The sequence below is a fragment of the Ochotona curzoniae genome, unplaced genomic scaffold, assembly GCF_017591425.1.
Source record: "Ochotona curzoniae isolate NIBS_2020 unplaced genomic scaffold, NIBS_Ocur_1.0 contig_43, whole genome shotgun sequence".
NCBI lineage: Eukaryota > Metazoa > Chordata > Mammalia > Lagomorpha > Ochotonidae > Ochotona > Ochotona curzoniae.
Genome location: NW_024466218.1, coordinates 17,889,301 through 17,910,539, shown reverse-complemented (window position 1 = coordinate 17,910,539; position 21,239 = coordinate 17,889,301). Strand labels below are relative to the sequence as shown.

Sequence of the window (21,239 nt, the reverse complement as noted above, 5' to 3'; positions counted from 1 at the left end):
TCATCCATATATCAAACTATGGATTACAGTTACAGTTTTCCAAATGTAGAAGTTTATTGCCAGGGAGAAAGCAATTTGCCTTTGTTCACTTTGGGTCTGTGCAGAAGTGGGGTTCCATTGGAAAGCAGATGGGAAATCATGCAATGTGGGTTTCTATCCAATTGAATCACCTCAGGAAAATTTCTGAATCTCAGGAGGCATCCGTTTCTTCACATGTAAAAGAAAGTGTTGGCTACAAGCCCAGTCTGTATGTGTGTATGTGTGTCTAACTCTCTCCAGTTTGTGGAAAGTCGTTTTATACGTGGGGAGTGAAAGCTCAGGAAGGTCAGGCCTCCAGCACCTGGAGATCTCTGGTCTGTTCCCCCACTCGAAAAAAAAAAAAAGAAAAGAAAAAAAGAAAAACCACTTTTGCATAGCAGCCTAAAACACGGAAATGACCCAGATCTCTCCAGTTCTCATGAGGGTCTCATGTTAGCATTGGGAAAAATAAAACAGCTCATTCTTGCATCCTGAAACAAGAAAGTTTTGACTTTGATCACCAGAGAGGTGGATTTAAAAATCTAATAATACTCAATAGTTCCTGCCACTCATTTGGCAGATTTATAAATCACTTACAGTACACAAATGGAGGAAACAAGACTATATAAGCACATGATTCTAAGCATGGGTTCTCTCACACCGACTGGGGAGAGTGCAAGGAAAGGAATAGGTGACCACCTGTCTTTGGCCTCTGGGAAGTATCTGTACTTGGCAAGCAGAGTCAAAAACACACAGGCCAATTTCTGAATCCACAAAGGGAGGTCTCCAGGAGTTCACCATAAGGTTACATAAACAGTAATATGGATGAATAGTGCAGACCATGACAGCACTTTTACTACAGGAAGTGATACCCTCTTACAGTTCAGTTCCCACTTCTAGGATTCTGCCCCATTTGCCCCTTGCTAGCAGAATACCTTCTCATATAAGAATACCTGTCCTCCCTCCCACCCCAAAATACACCCCAACAGACTGCAAGGATAATTTCTTCTACATCCCTATGTGACTCTTCCTCCTTCGATTTATTGCTCTCGATGGTATCAATTACATGGCATTGCAACCTAAAACTTATATCAAGTGAGCAAAAGATGTGAAGAGTCAAGATTGCATTTGAGAGATGAACCCACTCCTTCCAAGCAAAATTTCCCAAATGGCTGAGAACATAATTTCTAATAGATAATAATGATCTAGTTCCAGAAAAATAGGTCATGTGATTGGATAAGATTATGAATCTCTCTGACGATCCCTCTTTGGACCTCGGCATGCACAATGGTCAGCTGGAAACTCTCGGAAAGTCATGCAGGAAGAAAACAAATATAAGGTAGCATCCCCTACATTCACTTAAAGGTTGACACAGCTTTTCTTTTAAGACAAAATAATTCTTAATACATTGGTGAGAGCAACTTGGAACTGTCATTCCAAATACTTATTTCTGTTATTTCACTTGGGCTCAGTTGGGCTTATTTCTATGAAGGAGATCAATGTGAAGATTGGTTGAATCCTTTACTCAAAGCAGCTGAATGAGATGCTGAGCCTTGAATGAGTATTAATAGGGAATATCTCCTTGGGCTTATAAAAAGAACAGGCATTTTTATAGACTGCAATGTGCTTGATATATTTACTAATGTGCTAATTCAACACATATCTACAGATTGCACCACCATTCTCCATGACACGAAGATGTAACAAGTATCTAAATTATAGACCCTTTTTCTGAGGTATGAAACATTTGGTGGCAAGGGAAAAGCTCAGTAGAAAGCATTTTTCAAATGTGTTCCCCGAAAAGACTATAGCTTCAGGGTCAAGACACTGGATACTATTGGCATGTGGAGGAGCTGTGACTGGCTGCTGCTTGATCTGAAACACAACAAACAGATATTGTGAGGACTGTCTCTAAGCCCAGCTGGTAAGTCACATCCAAGTCTGGCCATCTTGGTGGCTGAGATAAGCTTGGCCAACAGAGTGCTGACACTGGGACTCCTGACAGAACATGTGAAGAGTGGAAAAGTGCAGTTGTAGCAAAGGCAAGCCTGTGGAGATCTTGGGCTATCTTGGGATATCTGAATAAGAAGCTATATTTTATTGAACACTGGCAAAGGCTCTCTGAACAATATAACAATACATGAAACAATAGGGTAAAATGAACTAGAGCCATTGGAAAACTCAGTGTTGACCACTTTAACCTCAATGAGGAATGAGGTAGTGAAGTGCGATAGTTGAAAGCAATGGGCTTTGGATCCCTGACATTCCACAGATTCCTAGGGGGAAAATTTTACTTTTAGCAAAATTTTTACTTTGCTCCTAGTTTCCTTTATTTAAATTAAGGATGAAAATATTTATTTCCCAAGTTCTTGATGCGTTGCAATGGATAATCTATGGACAGTCCTCTATGCAATAATTAATAACAGCTGTGGAGCTCATCTTAGCTCTCCACCCAGTTAACAAATGAAGTCTGGGGAAAAGGGGACCCCAAACCACTATTGGTGGGGACATGAAAATACAATCACATTGGAAGAAAGTACAGATATCCTCAGAAATTTGAAAATAGAGCTACCATATGACCAGGAAATATCATTCCTAAGAAATTACCCAATTAAATGAAATCAACACTTCAAGTTTTATCACAATTTTATTCACAATGACTGGATAAAGAAAACATAGTAGACACTCACACACACACACACACACACACACACACACACACACAGAGTGGGGATACTACTCAGTCATAAAAAGAATGAAATTCTGTCTTTTGCATTAAAATGGATGTAAATGGAAACCACAATCTAGTACCAAAAAGACAGATATCCCTTGATATGTGTCAACTAATACACAAAGTGTAAAAAATATAATCTATGTGAACAAAATTGACATTTTGAGAATTCATTTTTGTTTATAGCATTTGTCTACACTTTGAGTAGGTTATTTTTTCTATTTGCTATTTGCTGAAATCTTTACTAAATGGAGCATTAACTCTGTGATTATGAAGTGAACTGAAAAGCATGCCATTGCAAAGAAAAAAAGAAATAAGGAAAGAAGCATGTGGGTGGAGAACATGGGAAGGAGGGAAGGGAGGGTGGGAAGTATCACTCTGCTCTGAATTGTATTGTGAAATTCATGAAATTCATCTTATAGAAACAAAGTAACCTAAAAACACTAAAGAAAACTGGAAGAAACACACAAAATGCAGTGTAATAGCAGAACACATATTTAGTGTCTAACGGAGGCTGGCTCAACAAAGAACTTCTGATCTGTATTCAACAGAACATATATCAGAGACCTTCTCCATGTCCACATGCATTTGTTGGAAAATTCAAAAGTATTTGAAAAGTACCCACCTGGGTCTGATGTAGCTGCAGATGCAGCCAGGAGAGATAACACTGGGGTTGGTGGAATTGCAACACTGTCCATTGCAGCTGGCTTCTTCCTGGTCATCATGGTGGACACTGAGCTCTCGTTCTTACCATGTGCTACTGTCTGGTCCACTTTTAAGTGAGGACTTGGCATTCCTAAAAAGAAATAATGAAAAAGCCTGAAATTACTTGAAAGAAACAGGAAGGTAAATATCACAAATACTGATGTGAGGAAATAGTCCAATGGCCTTTCTGGTACAAGAAGCTTTTTTTAAATTTTTTTCATCTGAAAACAGAACATAAAGAATCACAATTGGTTTTGGTTTGGGTACCAGATTAGTAATGATGGCATTTCAAGTTGAGAGCCTGGACTGGGTATAGGTCTAATGAAGCAGTGTAATCCATTAGGTGCCCTTCTGTGGTCCAAAGTGTGACAAATCCATATTTATGGAGGCTATATCTGGTACAACATGAAGGGAAGCTCAGGAGTTGAAGAGGTGCTTGCCATCCCAATGAGCTTTGCGACTTGTTAACCAAGGGGGAGATGGAACTAAATAAAAATGAGAAACTATTAAACAAGTGTGTGTAACTTGTATTCATCCAAGCCATGTGAGGCATTCAAAGATATTGAGCACTGAATATAGTACATGCTAAGACATGGGTGAGGAATGAACATCATCTGAATAAAAGGCTAGCCTGCTGGAGGTGGAAGATGCATTGTGGCACTAGAGTGTAATTTCAGGTAAAAGTTCATCAGCAAGCTGAGTTGGTGGCCTTTAGGAACATGATCATAATGTGAATTGCAAGTCACATCAGAATGATGTTAAAAGCTAAGCTGTTCTGGACCCTTATTTCCTGAGCTTGGATTCAGGCTTGATAATTTCAGGGATATCAACTAACAGAAAGTTCCTTCGCTTCTGGAAGCTTCAAACATTGAATTTTTACAATAAATTTTCTGAACTTAAAAATCAAGACAGTGTCAGACTGCCTTGCATGGGTTGTTGAGCATCCAATGTATTGATCAGTGTAAAATGCTTGGAATACTATAACATAGTCTATGCTATACAAATGTCTCATACTGCTGTTGTTTTTCCTATTGTTACCACTGTCATCATTGCTATCCTTCACTGCTTCATCAGACCCAAATGTAACCAATAAACCAAATTTCATTTTGCTTCCTTGGCATGACCAAGGATTTATAGCCACCTTTGATTTCCCCAATTGCAAAAACAGTGCCTATGTAGCTTATTCAGGCAGATTTGCAAAGGGCCAGGGTGTCTGAATCCATGCCAATGGTTATCTCTTCAGAGTTTCTTCTTTGGTAGGTTGTGTGACACTGACAGTAGCAAGAACGAATAGGGTTTTATCACACTATTCTCCATCCTAACCAACCTGAGTGATGCAGCACCTACTTCCCTGCCCCCACCTCTGCAGCACTATCTTACAAACTCAGTGAGATCAGCTTCACTTGGGCCTTGTGACAACCCTCTGAAGCATGCAGTGTGGATATTACTATTTTCTCAATTTTACAGATGAGAACACATTTTTAAGAGCTTAAGGGAGAACTAAATAAACTCATATAGCATACAATGTCCGGGGTGGAAGCTTCCAAGCAGCCAGCTGGTAAGCCCAGGGATCGTTGTTGTCCACCTGACTGTATTATTCTGTGCCTGACTATGACTGCAGTCTGCTAAGCGCATGTTTCCTAGTATCACAACCAGTCAAGACACCTATAACAACCCAAAGAGCAGATCTGGCAGACATTTTCATTTACTTTCTAATTTCCTCTTATTCTCCATCAGAATTTCTGAAAATTCTGCAGGAGATTCATGAATTATAATAGCACTTAAGCTTTCTCTTTATGGATATCTAGTTCATAGCATTTTGGATTTTGAGATAGACAAATATCATATTCTGTGACAGAAGATTGTAAGATAAGACACTGAGAAATTAGAAGGTATAGTTAATATGTCTAGTTTATACCAGAGGTGGGCTTAGTCAAACCATAAAATATGCTTCAATGTGTACCGACTCATGTATAAGAAGTACATTCAAGTAGCTGACATTATTTATGGTGAGGGAGAAGAGCTCAGGGAAGACTGAAGAAGAAGAGAGCTTATTTTTACTTCCTATTATTCTTTGTTAATATTTTCTTTTATTAAAGATTTATCTTATTTTTATTTACACAGAGAAGGAGAGAGAGCGATCTTCTATTCACTGGGTTCATTCCCCAAATGGCTGCAAAGACCAGAGCTGGGCCGGTTTGAGGGCAGGAGCCAGTGCCCTCCAGGTCTCCCACATGGATGCAGGGGCCCAAGGATTTAAAGCATTCTCCGCTGCTTTCCCAGGGAACTGAAATCAAAGTGTAGCAACCAGGACTCAAACTGGTGCCCAAGAGGCAATGCAGGTTGAGGATTAGGGTGCTATGCCATGGCATTGGCCTCTAAAGTGAATACTTACAAATTCCACACCTACATTTTCATTTACTTATTTTTATTTGTTGAAGGGCAGACACTTACACACTCAGAGAGAGAAAGAGAGAGAGAAAGAGAAAGACAAAGAGAGAGAAATTGAGATACTTTGCAACGGATGCTGATGTGCCTTGTTGCTCTGCTGCACTAAGAGACTGCCTCAAACTTTCCATTTTGCCACTCTGCATCCTCACAGCAATAATCCACAGACTCCGTGCAGATGTACTTTCCATGAAACTCTGTTTAATACTGCAAGACACCAGAGTTCAATTGGACAAGAGTTGTTAGGAAAAAATTCATTGGTATGTCATCTATGCTTTTGTGGACACTGTTGGGACAGATAGTTCTTTATTCAAATTATGATGTACTCTGGGTATGAAGGCCATAAACAGGATTAGTAGTTGGATATTTAACTCTCACTTGGGAAGAAATTGATTTCAAGTGATTTTAATTGTACCCATTTTCATGCAAATGTTCACAATCCAAATTAGTCTCAGTCCGCATCATCTCATTAAAGTTGATCGGATCATACCTCTGTTGGGCATACTTTGCTACTCGAGTGTTTATGTTACAGAATACATTAAAAGTAATAAAATGGTACTTAAAACACTCTATAATTCAAATTGTCACTCTTTAGCTCACTTGAAAACCCTAGATAATTTAGTATTTCCTAGATTATAGTATCGCTTGTAGTTGGCATCCAATGAATTTGAAAACAAACATCAAAAAAAAAAAAAAGAAAAGCACTGGCGTTTTTCTCAGTCACTTTGGGATTTTGAAAAGATAAGGAAAACAACCCCAGGAATAATATATAACATAGGCAAGAGTGTCCATAAATTTTAAACAAAGGCTAGTCTCTAGGCACTGTGAGCACTGAGTCCACAGAATCTGAGAGCCCAGGTCTCTTGGAGAAAGCGGTGATGACTGCTGGTTGGGAGACGGCATGGGGCAGGTTGGCCCCTGGAAGTTTCCATTTGCCTTCATTCCAAGTGGAGGCTGATGCTGTGTGGTAATTAGCAGCAAAATGGTAGAACATTTAGAAGCTCTCTGCCCAGCATGATTTTGGCTTTCCACTGCCTGCAGAAAATGATTTCTAAGGCTGGAAGTTGATGCATTGTAAGGAAATCCAGAAACAGTCTTGTGCTGACCGGCCCTCCGGAATGTAGCACCATTGCTTATCCTGGAGCATGAGGAAAGACAAAGGTATCTATGATGTGCAACCTGCTCACTGTCCCACACTCACAGAACAGGCCAAGAGGAGCACTCTTGGCACAAGTTTTCACTATATCTTTAAATCTAACCAAAGACATATTGCACCAAAGTTTGTATATTTGGCATCCAATATGTTTTTAAAGGAGGAAATAACAATACTAATAGCTTTGTGGATCCCACATCTGTTCACAATTAAAAGACAGAGCCAAGAGGAAATGAAAACAAAAAAAAAAGTTAAACCTATAGGAAAACATTCTTTCATAACCTGTTGACCTCTATTGATAAGTTTAAAAAGTCTTTGCAACTGTGCTGTAGCCTATCAAGGGACAATCATTCATGTTCAAAGATAATTTCTCATATATTACTTATCCCTTCAAACCTCTACCTGCACACCATGTTTGCATTAGGGACTTGATTTATGGATTCCTACTCCTTCTATGTAAAAGCTGACTTCCTGTTGCCTTGGTTACTTGGAGCTCAGTTCAAGGTTAAACTACTCCCAAATCAAAATCAGTGGCAGGCGCTGTATCTAGTGGCTAGGTTATTGACTGCCCTGGGATGCGAAAAGGTCAGAGACCAAGGCGCTGTTTACTGCCTGAAGGGTGAGTCAATAGTTCCAATATTTTGATTCTGTTTCTTCCGAAGTAGTAGTTGCTGCTCAATTACTTCTTCCCCAGGTTGCTTAAGGTTACAGGAGTCAAGAAAGAAAAGCAAAGTCTAGGATGACTGACTTTTCTAGGGTCACTTTAATGATCTTGATGACCTTGGATAATAAAAAGTAACCTCATCTTTGCATGATTGGTATTTTGCTCTATGGTCGAAATACCCAGTTAGCTACTTTATCTTACTTTCTCTATAGGGAAGGAAACAAACAAAAATCCTTTGTGGGATGATGACTTTTTATTCTTCTTTTTCTGATGAGAAAGATTCAAAGAGGTCACGTGATTTACCAAACTTTGCACAGCTGCTAAGCAGCGGTAAGAGGAAAATTCTTTATCTCCCAGTTGGGTTCTCCAGCACAGTTTCTTTATAATAAAGGAGCTGATGGAATCATCACCGAGGGTCATAGTAATTTGTTTTGCATCGTCTACCACAGAGAGATACTATACCTGGCTGATAGTATGTGATTAATATGGAATTGTCCAAGAGCTTAATTAATTCCGTAATTCAAAGATTTGCAAACGCAGGTGTTTCCTGGTAACAAAGCCTTGGCTGGCATGGTGGGAGAGACTGACAGCACTGGGATGGTCAGTCCCTTCAGTCACGTCTCTAGCTGCAGAATAGAGTTTGGCATGGACCTGGAGTTGTGCTACATGGAACAGTTAGGGGTTTTCAATTTTGCAAAGAGCTGTAACATGCATTGTGCTTTCTGTCCCTGGCTGCATTCCTCTGGATGACAAGAGGCAGAAGGTTAAACTCCCCACCCCCAAACAAAGAGATGGAGACAAGGCATGGGAGGATTTGTCCACACACACCACGTGTGTAGATAACGTGAGGCTGAGATCCACGTCTCCTGATTCAATCTGAAGTTCTTTCCTTCCTCATAATATGTTGATTTTTGGTAAACCACTGAGAGCACCTTTTTCACAAGAGAGAACTATTCCTGAAAACTTGATCATAATGTCTATTTTAATATTCTGGTTATCTAATCCAATTCCTCCATTGCTCCTTTTTGCTCTTTGAAAATGTTAACATAAGCATTCTTTTACTGACGAAATGAATCAGGCAAGAGAGACTGTTAGGATTTCAGAAATAATATTTTTGACTCCAGGGTCAATAAAAATTTTAATTTCATTGTATTATTTTTCTTCTTGATTCAACAGACATTTATTGAACATAAACCATACCAGAGCTAAGACAATGGGCAAAAAGCACTTCCATTTTATATTTTAAAAAATACATTCTAATAGCTTTTACATAGCATAGTGGTACTTGTGAATTTTAATGAGGCCAACAAGAGAGTATTAGATGCTTTTATAGTCATCACAAGGTAGAACCCTCGCTACTCACATGGCATTCCTGGGGGAAAGAGAAACGAGTATCTGCTCCAGGAAGATGCAGCCAAGAGGGTTCAAAGTCAAGCAAGGGGAAGGGCTCTCTGAAAGCTGGTAAAGGGTATCACTTCCTGTATGTATGTGTATCTCCTGAACTCCAACCTTGGCAAATGGCACCTGTTCCTCTTGAAGCCAGGTGCTGGGGATGGCAGACAACCTGACCAATCTGAGGTGATGGTTGTGTCAACACTGAGTTTGTGTCAGATGAGGTAGGACTAGCAAAATGTAAAAGTTAAATTATTTCTTCACCGATGTAATACAGAGTACAGAGTGGATACTACAAAAACATCTACCAATGATAAAACTGACAAGAATTAAATGGCTTCTGCACGAATTAGGAGACAATGAGATCTCAGTAGGCTTGAAGGTGGTCTCCTGCTGATTCACTTATTAGCTCAACATTTATTAAGAACTTTAAAGTGCCAGGCATCATTAGGGCCCTGAGCTTGAATATAGCAAGCATCCATTCGGTAACATAGATGGATTTCCCTGTCAGCAAATGCCGGGGGTGGGGATTGTTAGGGCTGAGAAATGATAACAACGAAAGCAAAAATAAGGGCGTTTTGGGTAAGTCATTAAAAATGCTGGAAGATATGTTTGGGAAGACAAATTAGAAAAATTAAATCAGTATCTCTTTATCAGTAGTGTTTCTCCAACATAGGTTCATACCATCCTGGGGATATTTTATTTTTACTGGGGACTTTCATTTGTTCGTGATTGTTTATTTCTCTGTTAATTTGTCTAGGTAGTCACTAAAGTCTAGATGTAAGGGGCCATGCATTACGTTGTTTTGATTCCCTAGCACTAAGCTTGATAGGTCTTAGGTATCCAGAGACGTTAGATGAACAGAAAGACAAATAAAACTCACACCTAACCTTCTAGGAAGCTGCCAATACTACTTCAAAACTCTTTCAGGCACAGTAAAGAGTGAAGATTGCGTGAGAGTACTTGTAAAGTTTTGCGTAAAAAGGGAGTAAAGGCTATGTTTATTTTATTGCAAATATTTGGAAATTTACACATAGCTTTTTTGTTAGGAATACACATTTCACAAACTTTCTGAAAACTCACATTTTGCGCAGCAAGGCTATCTGCTTTACTGGTTGTGCAATTTGGAGCAAATAACATGACTTCTCTGTTTCTGCGTTTATGTTTTACAAGAGATTGTTGTGAAGAGCAGAGGAGTTGACATACTGTGATAACAGAAAATAGTGCACTATCTCCCCCAAGTTGTTCACAATCTAATTCTACATTCCTTCATATGGCATGACCAAAGAGAATTACAGTTGCAGATAGAACGATATTGTTAAGTAACTAACCTTAAGAAAGGGAGATTGCCTTTAATTAGCCAGATGGCCACAATATAATCACAGTTAAAGAGGAGAAAGGAGGGAGAAGAGTCACAAAGAGTGAGACAAGATGATGCAGCTGGCTTTGAATATGCAGGAAGGGGCCGCAAGTCAAGGATTGCAGATGGTCTTAAGACTCTAGAAAACAACCAGACAACTTCTCTATGGTTCTCAGACAGGAACACAGTTCTGGGGACATTCTGATTTTAGATCTATGAGATCAACTTTGTACTTGCAATCTCCAAAAATGTAATATATTTGTGTTGTGTAAGCCACACACTTTGTGTACTTTCTTATAATATTAAGAGAAAAGTAACACAAATGTAAAACACCTTAAAAGCTTTCTACAGTTCATGCTCATAGAAAGCAGACATTAAAAAAAAGCATAATGGAAACATACAACCAGAGGAAGAGAGGAAAAATATGTTCAAGTTTAAGGAATTGTACTTTTAAATATCCATTTCCTCTTAACTTCCCTTTGCCTTTCTCAACCTCATTAGATGTTTATGTGCAAATACATTAAAGGACATACAGCAGTACCTTTGTAATTTTTAGGACTGCATTATCTTAGTATAAATCATCTTTTTTACAAACTTATTTTGTCTGTTAAAATATGTGTGTCCCCTATAAAATCCAAATTCCTTCAGCGACAGACTTTGTATCCTTTTCCTGTATCTGTTTAGTGTAAGACGGACACAAAGAAACTACCCAATAAATATTTATGATCTATAAACACAAAAGTTAGAAATTATAATTAGGCAAAGTAAACTCTTGGAAGACCTTCTTCCCCCCCACTCCCAATCCACACACAGAAGAATGACAATGGTAGATAGAATCCAACAGAATAACAAAACAATTGTACCTATGCTTAAAAATAGCCAGATAATGGGATGCTACCTGTTCTCTAACAAACATAACACAGAGATTTGCAAAAGGATATTATCAAGGGAGGAACTTATGTGTGCAGTTAAAACCAATGTAGCAGCACAATGCACCCAGTGTGCCTCCTACAGCCTTGATGATCACGTATTTGAAGTACTCAAAATGTTACAAGCTATTGATGATCACATATAAGCGTCAGCAACATGAACCCAGTAACTTGGAGTTGGAAGGAAGGTAGAACAGTTCCTCTCTGGCTTCTGAGTCCCACAATGCAGACCTGACTACCTGACATGCTTTGCTTTGTGTCACACACAAACAGGTACAGAAACATTCTGATCCCAGCCAGGTACCAGGATGGTCTCAGAGCAGCATGCTGCTTGATGGTAGTGAATTCCCAGAAGCAGTAATCTTGCTCTTTTGGTGCTCACTTGTCACTCTATATTCTCATAACAGCTTAGAAAGAAGCCAAGACAGAAAATGGCAGGTGTGATTGAAGTTTCAGTACCAATGACTCTGGAAGATTCTTCCCTAGGGTCTCCATAATGCGAAGGGCCCAGCAATAAACACCAGCTTCCATGAGCATTTTTTTTTTGTAGTGACTTCCTTTTTACCTCTGGAGTACATAGTTATAGAACACATCTGCATGGTAATACAGATCTCTAATGCTAACTGGGTCACCTTATTTGCATTTTGATTACTGCTTATTTAAAAGCCATATTGAAAAAAGAGCTTGATATTAGGAGCTTAGTGCAATTGTGTATATAAATATATGTATAAATAGATAAATATGCATTTGCTGGCTTTTGAAGGATTAATACAATTTGTAGTCATCTCTCATTGATCTATCTGTAAAAGTCTGTCCACGCATAAATGTTGGGATTCTAATGCCATCCTGGAATGTACTACTGTCAGTGGAATACTGTCCACTGCATTTGGCTCCATAAGTCAACTTAATGTGTATTTCCTTTGTTAGGTAGTCATCTTTTAAAGTATGAGAAAGTTGCATTGTTTTAAGAGCTATTTTGGTGTTCTTCACCCCACCACCCTTATTTCACTATTTCAAGTCATCCAATAGAATGCAATCCTGTTGTGACTGTGTGAGGTCCTGCACGCATAGACGCAGCACTGGTGCTGGAAACCCTCTCCTCTTTGCACCAGAAGAGAAAAACAATCACAGCAATTGAGACCTATCATTAGATAGATCTCCTAATCTTTATCTCTAGTAGTTCAGTCAGACGAGCTAATACCATGATGATGGCTTTGAAATCTCTTAGGAATTGAATGAGAAGACACGATAGTGATGAACTCCCAGCTAATAAACACAGAGTGCTTATTTCGGCAGAATGATCAATTTCTAGATGTCCTGAGGCTTGTCTGATACAGTTGATTTACTCATCCTCGCTTACCTCACTAATAAAGCCAAAATCCACCATCAGATACAGAGGTGTCTGGGATTTCTTAAAGCAGCAGGAAAAACCAAGGTAGCATCCTTCACCTCCTTATGAACAGAAATCTCCAACCCTCGTCAGTCTTTGGGACCCCAGCTGTCATTGTCGGCTGATACTCTGCTCTCAATAGATTTTGGGCTAATACAGTAATACAGACAATTAATTTGTTATCTTGTTAGTGGAAATTTAATGTGATGATCTAAAAGAACTCTTACATATTGTGATAAACTTTAGTGCCTCCGGGTGGTTCCCTTCACATTGGGCTCATTTCACATTTCATCCATTATGTAAATGAGATTTAGAAATAGTTGAGTTTCACTAATGTAACACAACTCTGATGGATTGGAGAGTCAGTTCTACTGAAACTAATGAGGTTAAATGCATCTCGACATTCCTTTCTACTTGGTTGATTCTGAAAGTCCGTATTCAAGAAACGGACCCAATGCATTATTTTCCACCATTCTCTGAAGGTAATTTTTATATTGCCTGGACCTAAAATGAAGTTTGGGTTGGATGATGCCTGCAATGCTTCTAATCCCTGCAAGGTGCACACAGCTAATGGACAACCTGGCATTACATCGTAGGAACACTGATGCTTGGTTTAAGATAAAAGTTATGCACCTAAGGAGATCTGTAGTCAACCAGAGGAAAACCAAGGGTGGGAAAAGCAGGAGATTTCTAGAAGTGGATAGTGTTGGGTGAAAAATTCTTCATGTGGCATAAGATGAGAGAAGATATTTAGTTACTGAAGAGGTTTAGAACTGGCAAAGAGATTACTTCAACTGATTCCAAGATTCATAGGGAGGGACAATGTTGTGCATGGCAGTTGAAATACATGTAAGTTTTCCTCGACTGGACCCTCAGCTCTGCTTCTGATTCTAGCTTCCTGATATTCGGGACCTTGGGAGATGCTTCAAGTTGTCGAGGTCCTTTCACCAACTTGGAAGATCCAGATTGATTTTCTAGTGCCTGGCTTTGGCCTGGCATTGCACTGGCTTTTAGAGGCATCTGGGGAGTAAAATGGCAGGTGGAAGATGCCTGTCTTTCTGCCTTCCACATAAGTAAGTGAGAAAGTAAATAAAACGCTAAGATTCATGGGGTGTCTACTCCAGGTTACTCAGGGTCCAAACGTGAGACAAGGATTAAAGAATAAGTACTTCTGCTCTCTGGATTTACCCTTGAAGACCAAGAAATGGGAGTTGCAAAGACTAGAGGCAAGATGCTATGAAAAGAAGGAGTACATATTATAGAAGAAGTAGCCTCAAAGCCTTCAGGATCAAGCAACCACAGGAGTGGATACTAGAATATACCTGTGATTTATTTTTTCTTTAACAAAAGAAGAGGGTGTGAATTGAGCAAAATAAAGCAAAAATTGGAAACAGAATAGATCATGTAAGAATCAGTGCTCAAGGGCCCGGAGCGGTGGCGCAAGTGGTTAAAGGTCCTCGCCTAGCACGCCCGGGATCCCATATGGGCGCCGGTTCTAATCCCGGCAGCCCCGCTTCCCTTCCAGCTCCCTGCCTGTGGCCTGGGAAAGCAGTCGAGGACAGCCCAAAAAGCTTTGGGAACCTGCACCCGCGTGGGAGACCCAGAAGAGGCTCCTGGCTTCGGATCGGCATAGTATCGGCCCGTTGCGCTCACTTGGGGAGTGAATCATCGGACGGAAGATCTTTCTCTCTGTCTCTCCTCTCTCTGTATATCCGCCTTTCCAATGAAAAAATAATAAAAATAAATCTTTAAAAAAATAAAAAAAAAAAAAAAGAATCAGTGCTCAAATGTTTTAGCCAACAATTAGGACTCACACTACTTGCAGGAAAAGTAGTTTTACGCTGATGGATTGGGCCATGACTCTGGAGCCTGATAGTCATTGGCTTACATCCTACTTCGGACGCTCAACTAGGTATTTGACCTTGTTTGGGTGACACAGCTTCTAAAGCTTTAGTTTCACTACTTTAAAAATCTTCAGTAAGCCACCTGCCTCCAAGGATTGTCATGGGGGTTAAATGAGATGATGATGCCCATCAAATGCTTAGCAGAGTGACAGGTACAGAGATTGGCTGTGCCAGTGAAGGGTCCAGGGAACTTAAGATACTTAAAAGATAATTAGGGTGAAGACTACTAAATGTCTGACTGAAGGGTTCACAATTTGGAGAAGTGATTGCTGGCCAAGGAACTTATCCCTTGATAAAAGTCCAACCTATTACATACTTGGAAAGCTGGTGAACAAAGTTGCATTAACTCTGAAACATTGAACTTGAAGCTGCATTATCAGTAAGTTTTCAGTAGTTGAGACTGAGGAAGCACTTTTGTTCATTTGCCAATTTATGTAGCAAAAGTTTCAGTGCCTACTATGAACACAGCAACTCCAGATCCTTTGGGGGACACTTAAAGTGTAGGAAACATTCCATTCTTTGGGTATCTGAGTGTATAGTTAAGGAAACAAGATGCAGGAATAAGGAATTTAAATAAAATAACAATCTCTCCTGAGCTGAGCACACCACCCACATTACTTGCCATTTCACTTGGGATCAAGCTAGAGATTTATTGGGGCAATTTTAACTAAGCATATATTCTAGCACAATAGTTTAAAAATGAAATTTATTTGCTATATAACTCAGATACCAGCATAAGTAGTTGAGTTGGTTGACTAGGAATCAGAATTTATGCTAATATAAATATCATAATGACAGTAACAAGGTAAGCAGTAGAATAAATTTCATGGAAAAGCAGGAATTCGAAGTGGTTAATAGGATGAGCTCTGAGCTCACATTTCCCATTTTCAAATCAAAGTCCTACAAGCTGCCATTTATCTAAACCTGGGCAAGTTATTTAACATCTGCATGCTTCAGTTTATTCATTATTAAAGGAATTCATAATTGCATCTATCCTCTGGGCTTCACTGGTAGCACCAAAAGATACAAAGATAAACTTCTATCCTTAAAATACTGATGCATAGGAATGTCAGACTGCAGTGATGATGACCGTAGGTCTAAAAGAGCCATGAATACCCAGAAGATCAGAGGTTTCCTTTTTGAGATAAAAAGGACATCACTGAGTGGTAACCTTGCACTTGGATCTGAATCAACTTGGAAGACTAACTAGAAAGGGATTGAGAATTTCTGAGAAGAGCAGCCGATTCCAAGGCATGAATACCAAAGCAGATCAAGTTGCTCCATGTAAGGCAAGCATCCTTGCGAAACTAGAACCTGCTGTTGTGAGCTGAGGATGCAGCTAGGAGCTTGGAGTTAACCTCTGGGCAACATAGAGTGATGATGGATTTCCCAGTGGGCATATACACACCCATCCATACAGAAGAGATGGCTGGCCACTTCCATGTATGTCTTGAATTAAAAGGGATAAAAGCTGTCTGCACTACGTTTTCAGAAGATGGCCAAGAAATGAGGTGTTTTAAAAATCAACGATCTTTAATATGGAATGGTTAACCAGGTGGCCTAACTTGCATGAATTTGTATCTTACATGTCTGTCCTCTCTTCCTCAATTATTATTGAATGGATTTTGTTAGAATATTCTTTGTAAGCAATAGGGGGAAAACACAGATGAATAAGTTACAGTTCTCATTTGGAAGACACTTAAAGCCCTGCCCAAATCTAATCTTTGTTGTTTTGAAGATTTATTTATTTTGATTATTACTACATAGTTAATTAGGGTGATAAGGGTCAAGGATTACAAGACGGTGGGTGAGACCATTATTTCCACATTCTCTTTTCCCTTCCTGTATGTGGCTGGGGTAGTTGGTCAATTCGTCCTCTGTTATCATACCAGGTGTCCTCTGCAGACTCCAGTGTACTGCCATGTCCTCCATGTGCACCTGGATATGCTGTCCACTGCTCCATCTAAGCCCCTGAGGAGGCCCAGCTCTGACGCACACACTCCATAGTCAGACCATGGAACCTGCAAATCTCTCCATGGTTGGGGTTCTGAGTCCAATAGTTCAGTTAAGGTGATCCACAAAGAAACTTTATCTAAGGTGATCCCAGACCTGATTCTTGTGTTTGCTTGCCATTTATTGGTCTGGCACAGTCTGTCACTACAATCAGCTTATTATGCACATGCGGGTGTTTGCAATTGCCGTGTCAGTTGTTTCCAGCCCTGTCTTCTATACAAACCAATGGGTGTTGCAGTCCAGCTTGATCTTGCCCACGACACACTTGGCCCTCACGCAAACCAGTGTGAGCTGTAGTCTAGTTGGAGCAACCCACAAAAATCCCACCAGGTTCACCACCCTCTACTCTGGTTCCCATGCTTGCCAGTATGCACAGCAGACTGGTCCAGTCTGTCCCACATCCCGTTTAGTTCTCATACATGTCAGTGGGTATTGAAGCCTAGTTAAACCCAACCAGCCTCACTATTCAGGCCTAACCTCAGCATTTGCCAGTAGGTGCTACAGCCTGGCCAGGCCTGGCACACCCCTAGTTCCAGCTCATGCTGGTGGGGACTACAACCTAGTGCAGCCCATCTAGCCCCCAGTCCTGGCTCTCATGTGAACTGGCTTGTGTTGCAGCCCAACCCGACCTGGCCCACAGTCTGTTCTGGTGCTCAGATTCACCAATAGGTGATATGAACTGGCCCAGCCTGGTTCACCCCTAACCTGTGCCAAATGTGTGCCAGTGGGTACCTTTATCTGGCCTGGTCTGGGCTGTTCCACATCCTGGTTCTTGCGCTCAACAGCAGGGATTGTGTCCCAACAGAAGAATTCTTCAAGCTCTTCCATCAGAACCTCTTTTAATGCCAGGTCTCAAGTACACTGATAGGTCCATGGGCCAGCTCTACCTAGCCTACCTCCAATCCTAAAAATAACAGTGGTCTTTCCTGACTAGCCCTCTCTCCTTCCAGTTTTACTATTGAGTGTTACAACCCAGCCAACCCTGGCCCACACCCACTCACGCATGGCTCAGAGGAACATAGACCTAGTCCAGCCTGTCCTATACTCACGAGCACCAGTGGATGCTGGAGTCTAGCCCAGTCTAGTGCACTCCAGATCCAGTCCAACCCCTAGGCATGGATCACGTGCTCACCAGCAGGAGCTATGGCCCACTAGGGGAGTTTCCCAAGTTCCCCTCCTCAGCCCAATCTCCGACCCAGATCTCATGCACGCCAACAGGTGCTAGGCCCTTGCATGGCTTCGCCTGCCTCTTGGAGATAAGTCCGTCCTTAATGGATATGTTCTGTAAGTGTAGAGTTTTCTCCCCCACTTATTTACATGGGTTTTTTTTTTTATTGTTTCCCCTTGAGTTTGTGTGCTAGTTATTTTACATAGTTTTGAGAGACCTTTATTCCTGCCACAAAATCTCCTATGATGTTCAGTGACAGGTGAACTTGTCAGAGAAACTTTGGACACATGAGAGAAAAATGGAGCATTTAGGGAGACAAGAGGAACAATTGAATAATCACAACTGAAAGTGGATATTTCACTGGTGTCACAAGACAGACCTGTAACAGAACCCACGCCAGCAGGATAACCAGGTGAGCAGGGATGGAGAGACCAAGGTGTTGTATCAGGCTGCTTGGTGGATGAGCTCAGGTAAATCACAGCTTCCTAACAGCTGGTTACAAAATGGTCAAGGTAGCCATTAGTTTGTATAAATACTCCAAACTAAGTTGTTTTACTAAATTCAAACTTCATGGCTTGTTTATTTATATTTTGAAACCAATCCAGCATATTATAGATGCTACTGCACTGATATGTGCTGAGAATATTGATGTATTTATTCATTTATCCACTTATCCACCCAGCAAACATCCATAATGGAGAAAGGACACAGGCTGACCTTGGTGAAGATGCCACTGCAGAACAACATAAAAGGGTAAAGACTTATTAGTATTTGAATAAGAATTGAGAAAAGATAGTCACGGTTATTATTGTATCCCTAGCCAAGCCAAACAGATTGCTTTACTGACCACTGAGGAGAGAGTGATGCTGAAATCAAGATGATTTATTCATAGGAGCACTTCACATTTATGAATGAATCTGCAACATACATCCCATCACTTTGCATTGATACTGTAGAGAATGCACACTCGTCCAGTAATTCATTTAGAAACCTTGTTAGGTGTGGCATCAGTACCCTGGAATGACTTTCTGTGGTTAATCACTGCATGGTTAATGGTCATGAAGGAAAGAGACAAGTTGGAGAACTACTGTTAGGGATGAAGTGAGCATGCTATAATCAGGAATGATAATGAGCATACCACGTCTTTTCTTCCCCCTGGATTTCCTTATTTTCCTTCCTCCCTATGACCCTGCATTGTAGTTTAAACTTTCCTCTGGTCTTAGACAGGAGGAACTTCACTGGCCATCCTAAGCTTTACGAGCATGTTTTTAAGGCAATGGTCCAGGAACGCAGTCCTTGTCTGCAAATGCCTTGGTTGTTGTTAATTCTGCCTGATTAGCCATGGTTACCAGCAGGTAATGGCTCAAGATTAGATGAAAAAATGACTGATGGGAAATAAATAAAATTGATTCTGACAAAATCTGCAAATAAGCCACATTTGAAAACTCTGAATGCATTCAAGGGCTAGGAAACAACTGCCAGCTTTGATACAAACTTGAGAATTAAGCTCCTTCAAGAGAAGAAACAGGACTGAATGAAACTGCCAGGAAGGCTCAGTGAAACAAATGCAAAACTTTTAAGAAAATTGAAAGAAAAGAAAAACTCACCAAAAGCAACCAGAATGTGAAACAATAGAAATACATGTTGCTTAGTTTGACCCAGTCATTGTCTAACATTCATGTATTGCAGAACAGCATGGTATACAGCATGCAGGATAAATATTTGTTAAGTTAAAAAAATCCCTAACTGTATTTTCTAAACATGGAAAGTATTGCATTTCCCTTCCCAACTAATAAAACTGACAGTAAAATATTATTTTTCCAGCGTTGGTTATGTAACAAGTGGAATGTGTTGTAGCAGCCATTTACAAATAATAATAATAATAATAATCAAAGTTATTTGAGGGCAGCCCTTTGTCGAGCCAGGAATTTACTTGAAGCACATCCAGCAGTGAGAATTCCGGGTTTTGGGATCAGGCAGGTGGACACTCTTTCTATCCAATGTGCTCATCAAAGGCTTACTTGTTACTAAAATGCTCAACAGTAGCCTTCCTCTGCTCTCCATAATTTCAGGAGACCCTGGTCTCTTTCTCTCCTCTGGGCTAGTTTCTGCTCAGCCCTACCAGTCCAAAGTCAAACAAACAAGATTCTGCTTCACTGACAAGTTCCACATCCTAGATCTTGCAGAGAACACCCGGCTACGGCAAAGGACTTCAGGGCTTCCTGGCCTTCAGCTGAATACCTGTCTATAGGACACGGTGAACTCAGAGAATGTCACTGCTCTATGTTGGGCTGGCAGATTAACTTCAGGATTAGATTCTCTGTCTGTCAGACGAAAATAATAAGAGATACCTGAAGGAATTTGACGTGGGACTTAAATGAAGGAAAATCAATCAAATATCTAGCATACTGCCTAGCTTCTAATAGGACTGCTGTTACAACATTACTATTATCCTCCTAGTGATCCGGGCTTCCCAATAAGATTTTTAAGTGGCAACAAGAGCCACTACTTGTATTACTCACATGTTTTTAACAGTGTCTGCCCAGGAATGGATTAGCAATGATCACGATGATTGACACATGTGTTTACTGAACTGCATCAGTATTTGCAAAGGGGCATGGCAAGAATACCTCGACACACACAAAATCACTATTATTTTAAAAAATCACTTAAAACCTCTATCATTTAAAAATATTATATATTTGAATGTCAGAATTATATAGAGAGAAGGCGAGAGAGAGAATACAACAGAGGTACATTTCATTGGCTGGTTCACTCCCTAGGTGGATGCAATTGCCAGTGCTAAGCCAGACCGAAGCCAGGAGCCAAGAGTTTCTTCCAGATCTCCCATGTGCGCACAGAGGCCCAAATACCTGGGTCATCCTCTCCTGTTTTCCCAGGCCATTACCAGGCGGCTGCATCAGAAGTGGAGCAGTCGGGACTCAGATCATTGCCCATACGGGACGACAGTGTCACAGGCAGCAGTTTCACCTGACATGTCACAATGCCAGTCTCCATGATCACTATCACTGGAGGTAGAAACAAGTGCTACTCTTCTCCAGTGTAGAGAATAAACACTTTGCAATTTTATGAATATTATAAACAAAAGTTTCTGAGGAATCATGGCAGAAATAAGAGCTGTTTATTATTCCATTTCACGAAAGTGAAAGACAGAAGTGTTTAGCTGTGAATGTCTTTAATTCTGAAATTTTATGGGGTAGAACACGGTAAGGGAGAAGCACTCCATGTCTGTGGCCCAGATGTCAGTATCTCAGGGTGTTAGGATGGAAAGCATCATTGAGTGGACCCTTTCCTGTCACTGGGAAGGTCCAGAATCTCCCAGCTCTTACACTGTGTCCTCGGT

General features: G+C 40.4%; 1 protein-coding gene across 1 annotated transcript in view; it reads right to left on the bottom strand.

Annotated features, from left to right (window-relative positions):
- Positions 1 to 21,239, bottom strand: part of SETBP1 (SET binding protein 1) — a 338,546-nt gene that overhangs the window by 20,585 nt on the left and 296,722 nt on the right. Inside the window, exon 5 of the mRNA XM_040984958.1 lies at positions 3,375 to 3,545. Within this exon, the coding sequence (XP_040840892.1) occupies positions 3,375 to 3,545 (171 nt within the window). The remainder of the gene's footprint in view (positions 1 to 3,374; positions 3,546 to 21,239) is intronic.